The sequence below is a fragment of the Prunus dulcis genome, unplaced genomic scaffold, assembly GCF_902201215.1.
Source record: "Prunus dulcis unplaced genomic scaffold, ALMONDv2, whole genome shotgun sequence".
NCBI classification, from domain to species: Eukaryota; Viridiplantae; Streptophyta; class Magnoliopsida; order Rosales; family Rosaceae; genus Prunus; species Prunus dulcis.
This window is the reverse complement of record NW_023010273.1, coordinates 1-7,086: the sequence shown is the minus strand read 5'-3', so window position 1 is coordinate 7,086 and position 7,086 is coordinate 1. Positions and strand designations below refer to the sequence as shown.

Sequence of the window (7,086 nt, the reverse complement as noted above, 5' to 3'; positions counted from 1 at the left end):
TGGTGGAAAATCAAAACTTCCCGTTTTCATTTTCTATAAATAAAAAAAAATATACATCATTTTCATTTTCATTGGAATTGTTTTTTTAAAACAAATTCAAACTCAAGTATAAAAACAGAAAACACTAAATTATCGTTTTAATTTTTTACCCAATGTGTTTTTGGTTGGTTTGATTTTTTTTTTCCCATTATTTTTTTAATTTTTAATTTTCTCCTTTTTTTGCCCTTTTCAATTTTCAGTTTTCTCGTTCCATTTCATTATTTTATTTTGCTACACCAATGTATATTAATTTTATTATAAAACCATCATATTTAATTTAATTTCATATTTATTTTAAATTAAAGATAATATTATCCTATTATCTAGGTTTTTCTAAAATTAGAATTTTTTAATCATTATTTTAATTATACATAATTATTTTCAAGTATATAATTTTAGACCTTTAAAATATCAGAATTAAAAATATATATATTTTTTTTAGGATAGAGAAACGTGCATACCGTGAAGGTCATAAGCTTAAACGTATTTCAATTAAAATATAAAATAAACTTAAACGTATTTCAAATAGAAATTAATTTACAGATGTAATATAATATGTGATAAAGAAACGTGCAGAGCTTGAAGGTCATAAGGAAATGGGTAAGGATAAACTGAGCCAATAAGAAAGTGACTAGAAACCATCCATAAGCAACAGATAAACAGAAGAACGAAGTTGTCATTCAAAACATCCACAAAGATAAACCAACATAAGCATGAGCCTAATTCACAAGATCAAGGAGTACCAAATTCATCAGAAGAGTAGCATTATCTCTCAAGCTACAAACCCAAGATCCAAAAGAATAAGAATGAATACCTTGAGCTGCAATTAATACATAGAAGGGATGTGGTGAACTATTGGTTCATATAACCTCATGTATGTCTCTGGTTTATAACACTCATGTACATATTCAACAGGATTTTCATCTCTGTGGAATATAGCAAAAATAGCATGTGCACATGGTACACATAAATCTTATCTCCTACAACTACAAGACTTTGCACTTGATACATTTTCTCCCCAGCCAATCTAGGAATGCATTGAGAAGCTTCCATCTTGTTCTTCTCAATTATTTTGAATATCCATGGGCCAACAGGGTGTTTCCATTTACCACAAGCAGCCCTTCGATTAGCCATCCTAAGCATCACATACATTCGAATACTTTCCAAACATGTCAAAATGGAATTATCTCTTGCATCAATTATAGCTGCATTAAAGCTCTCATAAAGGTTGTTCAACAGAAGATCACACTTATACCTTTGATGAAAATGAGATCTAGTCCAATTTTTGGGTGGTCTCTGCACCAACCATTTCCAAGCTTCCAAGTCCTCTTTTCTAAAATTAGAATTTTATATTATTTTATTATCTAGGTTTTTCTCAAATTAGAATTTTTTATTATTTTAATTAGTAAACTATATAATCTCTTAAAATGAAAGCTCCCTTTTCATTATTTGTAATAATTTTAGCCTTTAAAATATCATAATTTTAAATAATAAAAAATTAGGACAGAAATTAGCAAAAAATATACTTGAAATTACTCGCACATTATTATTTTTAAATTGTCCTACCATACACGTTTTCACTATTTTTATTTTTTGAATTTGTTTTCCGATTAGTCTACTAGATGCATTTTCGAATCCTGAAAATGAAAATTCGTTTTCTGATTTTCATTCTCTGAAAACGTTACCCAAGGGGCCATCTTTTTCTTGGGGAACAGTCGCTAGGGCTTCACAGTGAGTGAGGGAGAGAGAACTGTTGAAAATTGTCGGTTTCTTGAATATTAATTTTTGGTGGGAAATCAAAACTTCCCGTTTTCATTTTCTATAATAAATAAAAAAAAATACGTCATTTTCATTTTAATTGGAATTGTTTTTTTTGAAAACAAATTCAAACTCATGTCTAAAAACAGAAAACACTAAATTATGGTTTTAATTTTTTACCCAATGTACTGATTTCTTTCTTTTTTCTTGTTTTTGGTTGGTTTGATTTTTATTTTCATAAAATTTGACATGATATGCGAACAAAAAATGACATGACCTGCATCTAAAGGAGAGGAGAGTTCCTTTCATTTCTGGTGCAGTTACGCGCATGCATGCATCTTAGAAAAATCGTAAACAACAGTGAATCAAATAAGGCTATGGGTAGCAGGAGTTGTACGGTTCATCCTCTTGATGCATCCGGAGCCCAACAAGAAGACACCAAGATCTTAATCCCCGGTTCTAATGAACCGTCTCTTCTCGACCAAAATGATCTGCTTGATGCATCCGACACCAAGCAAGATCTTAATCCCAAATTCTTATAATAGGAGGGATACATGTCTTGTCGCCTTGTGTTTTTTCAGCCAATTTGCAATTTGTCTCGCAGTGTATTTATTCATCACGGTGATGGGCGTGCCCCCGCAAGCGTTGGACCCTGAGTTTCGAGTCCACTCAGCGGTGCTGTGGTACCCACACAATTAATGCGACTCGCTCCTCCGACTTAACGGCCACGTGGGATCTGACCCTCCGCGCCACAAACCCCAACGACAAGCGGGACATCTATTGCCACACCATCCATGCCTCGCTCTTCTACGGTCCAGGGTACCAACATCTTAAGGAGCTGCGGCAGATGTACCGACTCACAGTGTTCGCAGCAACGTCGTTGCATCCCTTGTTTTTAACAACGTCAAACCAGACAAGTGTGAGTTTAATGACAACACCACAGCTCTGTCGCTCAGGTTCGGCCTCAAGCTTTCGCTTTCTTATAGGTATATGGGGCACTTGAGCGACATGATAACTCCCAGTCCCGATGCCGGGACCTCCTTTTGCAACAGGATTCAAGTCCGAGTTTTCTCAGACAATAGTCATATTAATGAAACTGAGAGAATGACGATGGCTGAGAAGTCAATAGCATGCGAGAGGAATAACGTGCGAATGAAATGAGTTTTATTTTTCTATTTTTATAATCATATTTTCTATGTTTTTAATAATATTACTTAGTTGCAAATCTTCCTTTGACAACCTCATGAGCAAATCTTCCTAAAATAATATATATAGAACATTTTATTTTTCTACAGAAAACATTCCAATCATATTAAAGTACACAGACATTTTTCCCTAACAGTCATTCAAAAATGCTGCAGGGATTTTCTTTTCAGACTCTTTAGACATTTGGAGATATCTTTACAAGTCATGGATGCTTAAAGATGCTCTAAAGCAGGAACCAGCCCAACATAATTCACTATAGAATTTATAAACATTGCACTTCAGTTGTCAATATAAAGGCATAACTGCTTCACAGGATAAATGCACGCAAAAAATATGTAAAACTAAATACTATAAAGGCATTCAAATGTAATGTGAAACCAATAATAGTTTTGGAGGCTAAGAGATGCCTATATGACCAGAAATAAAAATCCATTAAAAAGTGGTCACTAGTCACAACCTAAGTAATATTTGTTAAAATGGTGATTCAATATTATATCTAATATAAAAGCCCAAATTATAAAATAAAAAATTCTATATGTAATGGACTTTGGAAACATACTCAAAGTCCATTTATAATATAACAAAAAAAATTTTAACTTTTTTTAAATTACAAAACTGTCTTTGATTTTTTAAAACAAATTCAAAACACTCAATACAACATTAAAATAATTTAATAATCAAAATTAAATTCAATATAACTAACTGTCATTTATTGTGTTTTTTTTTTTTGGGTTTGTTTATAGAAATTAAATGATGTAAGATTTGTCTATATTGTTAGTGCTAAGAATAGATATATGACTAAATATCTCTTGTTAAAATGCATGTAATTGGTTATGTAGAACATTTTAAGGTTAATTACACTAACAACTGGGAGACATTGAAATGTCTGCCAACATTTTCTAATTAGTAAACCGAATTGGCAAGTTTGTCCGGCAAAGCACGTCAAGATAGATTTTGACGAAATGGATTCCTCAGTGAAATATTTCCAGAGCAATTGTGTCCAGCCAGGTGCTCTGCCGGTGAACAAGCTTCTTTCACGACTGTATGAGCTTAGTTTGTTTTTAATGAATATTTTATTTTATTTATATTGTAATCTAAGTCTTAAATAAGTTTTATTCAAATAAATGCCACAGTAACAAAAAGGGGCGCTCATAAGATAAATGAAAAGACAAATGAATTAACCCAAAGAGGTATGCCCCTCATCCTTGCCAGCATGTTCATCGGACTGCACCACCGGTGGTGGAAGAAACGGGCAAGCTGTGTCGCTGGTGGTGTTACAAACAAGGCAGGCTGTGTCACTGATGGTAGTACAAATGGGCCAGGAGGTATGGTGAATGCAGGGATAAAAGTACGTATCTGTTGCATAGTCTGATTCCAAGACAGCTGAAAAGGCTCCAACATGTGCTCAGCCTCTGCCGCCGAGGGTCAACTCCTCCTCCAAATCCAATTGCCACATGATCGACGCTGATGCCTGAGAAGGAGGAGCCTCGAGGTCACAAACCCACCTAGATCCCAACTCAAGAATCTGTTGCCCGGAATTAAGACCCAATGCCGACGTCATGATATGCCCCTTCACCAATCCTGCACGATAGTCATTCTTGTTGGTGAGCATCTCATCCTTAAAATATAAAATAAACTTAAACGTATTTCAATTAGAAATTAATTTACAGATGTATATAATATGTGATATAACTAGAGCCAAAAGTGTAGCTGTAGCAACCCGATAAAGAAACGTGCATACCGTGAAGGTCATAAGCAAATGGCCAAGGATAAACTGAGCCAATAAGAAAGTGACTAGAAACCATCCATAAGCAACGGGATTAACAGAACAACGAAGTTGTCATTCAAAACATCCACAAAGATAAACCAACATAAGCATGAGCCTAATTCACAAGATCAAGGAGTACCAAATTCATCAGAAGAGTAGCATTATCTCTCAAGCTACAAACCCAAGATCCAAAATGACAAACTACCATAGAGTCTCTACGGTCACCACAAGCGATAAGAAGCCCTAAGCTAAATATCCAGAGAATGAAATCAACTCAAGTGTGAGGATCATCATCCTCTGGACTTTGGTGATCCAATCACTCCAAAGTTGCTTCAATACCATCAATTCTGTGCTCCAAATTCACTCCCATACCATCAATTCGGTGCGCTAATCCAGTAAAATGCTCATCCAAACAGTTAAAGTATGTCATTGCACTGAACTGTGATTGACTGCATAATCTTAGCAGAGTCCATCGATGGCTGAGAGGAAAACAACACTGACCTCAGAAACTATGAGTACTAAGACACCCAAAGGGCAATAACTAATTCCCATGATAAAAGTGAGCAAAGAGGTGGATCACCTAAAACTATAGAGACATTAAAATGTAAAGTGAAACGAAGAATATTTTCAGGGGCTGAGAGAAAACATGACTGCTGATATTTTTTGCAAAAGCATGAGGCCAGAGGGATATATATGACCAGAAACAAAATAAATCAAATACAGTGTAAACGACAGATTCAATAAACACAGTTATACACAATCAGAAGAATGTTACCTTTCGACGTGCATACGAAGGTTATATACAATCAAAATGTAGCAAATTAAACATACCTCTGTACACTGTTGAACTTTTTGCTGCAGTTCACCCTCTCGCTTTAGCCATTCAGCTTCTTTCTTAGAAAGATCAGCAACCTGTACATACAAGAAAGACCATATACGTGCTAAAAAAGCTAACCCATGAATAATGTAACATATACATTCATCATGTGCATACGTTTGTGTACATATATGATATATGACATGCATGTACCCTGCTTCTATATCTATGATTAACTAAATCAGCAAGATGAACCACTTAAGTAAACTGTACTACACAAAATGTGAAGGGAACAAAACAAATTATAAGACATCCAAATCACTTCAGTCACAAAATATCCTTACTTTCTCCTCAAGAGAAGCACACTTATCCTCAAGTACCCGAATCCTCTACAAACAAGAAGAACCCATCATTCCAAATAAATTAACTGAACCAAAATTTTAATTGACGCTCATGAGGTCTAATAATACCTTTTGTGATTCTTCATCAACAGAAAGAACCTGTGATACGAAAAGTTTCCTAACATCCTTCAACTTGCATTTCTGGTTGCATTGAGGACACTGGGAAGAAGGGAAATCTACAACCATGAACGTCAAAATAAAAAAAATAAAATATTTTCAAATAGTTTGAAAATCATGGGATTGCTAGATAAGCCACTACCTTTCTCGAATTTCTACGCTGTAGCCATTTTGTTATGCAAGACATGCCGTATATGTGGCCGCAGGGAAGACAGCTGAAATTGTCAAACCAAAATTAAATCACAAATAATTGGAAATTTTGACGAGATCACTAGGGATTGAGGGTTCAAGTCGAACCAGATGCGATGATCGCCGTCATTGGTCCAAGCGTCCAAGCAGATAGGGCAAAATAGGCCATCGATTCCACTCCGATTCCATTCATTGCCTTGGGAGCCTTCTGCGCTTCCAATTCCACCCAATGACAACGTTCCCGGTCCTCTGATTCTTCTCCGCTTCTCTCCACCCTTCTCTGCCCCATCTCTCGATTCTGTTTCACCAGAAATCCCGCCAGCGTGGTGACCAAAACTAGAGCGTAATAGTTCTGTAAGGTACGCAGCATAATCCGCATCAATGAAGTCTTCCTCTTCGTCTTCTTCTTCTACTTCCTCTTGTTCTTCTTCGAATTCTTCTAATTCTTCGTCTTCATCATAGTGATTTTCGTTGTCTCGATCGCCATTGTTTTGCATCTCTGCGTCTTGGTCCTGTTGAAGTTCCTCGTCTTCGCTGATTTCGATGTACGAAGGATGAGGGTTTGCCGTGAGCTAGTTTAGAGCCTACTGTGCCTGATGGATCCGCGCCTTAGCGTTGGTATACGTATTCAAAAAAACTCTATCGGCGCCTTGCTAATTAGATTCATTAGTTTTAATCGGTAAAATAAAACTCTTCATAATTGTATTTTGCTGTTGTTGGGATCTTCATAATTGTAATTGAACTCGCATTTTGTTCTTATGGCATCCGAATTCTCTTTATCGTTTTAACCA

At 35.6% G+C, this 7,086-nt stretch overlaps 1 protein-coding gene across 5 annotated transcripts; it reads right to left on the bottom strand.

The window, feature by feature from the left end:
• Positions 1–4,053: 4,053 nt before the first annotated feature.
• On the bottom strand, positions 4,054–7,045 carry LOC117613340 (E3 ubiquitin-protein ligase RFWD3-like). Of its 5 annotated transcripts, XR_004583715.1 has the most exons (7): positions 6,404–7,045; positions 6,249–6,321; positions 6,059–6,148; positions 5,933–5,977; positions 5,603–5,683; positions 4,745–5,250; positions 4,054–4,584 (listed from the first exon to the last, which is right to left on the bottom strand). XR_004583715.1 is itself a non-coding variant. In XM_034341953.1 (6 exons), the coding sequence occupies exons 1-6, from the start codon at positions 6,790–6,792 to the stop codon at positions 5,188–5,190; spliced, it is 741 nt and encodes a 246-aa protein (XP_034197844.1). In that variant the 5' UTR covers positions 6,793–7,045; the 3' UTR covers positions 4,054–5,187. The 5 variants fall into 5 exon arrangements, 3 of the variants coding, with proteins under 3 accessions (XP_034197844.1, XP_034197845.1, XP_034197846.1); XR_004583716.1 differs by lacking the exon at positions 5,933–5,977; XM_034341953.1 differs by having other exon boundaries at positions 4,054–5,250.
• Between the last annotated feature and the right edge of the window lie 41 nt (positions 7,046–7,086).

Bases quoted from the DNA above. Each gene is read 5' to 3' on its own strand.
- LOC117613340 (XM_034341953.1), bottom strand. From the start codon at position 6,792: ATGCAAAACAATGGCGATCGAGACAACGAAAATCACTATGATGAAGAC. The intron at 6,322-6,403 runs GTTCGACTTGAA...TGACAATTTCAG, and splicing joins GACGGCGATCATCGCATCTG to CTGTCTTCCCTGCGGCCACA. The intron at 5,978-6,058 runs GTATTATTAGAC...TCTTGTTTGTAG, and splicing joins TTGATGAAGAATCACAAAAG to AGGATTCGGGTACTTGAGGA.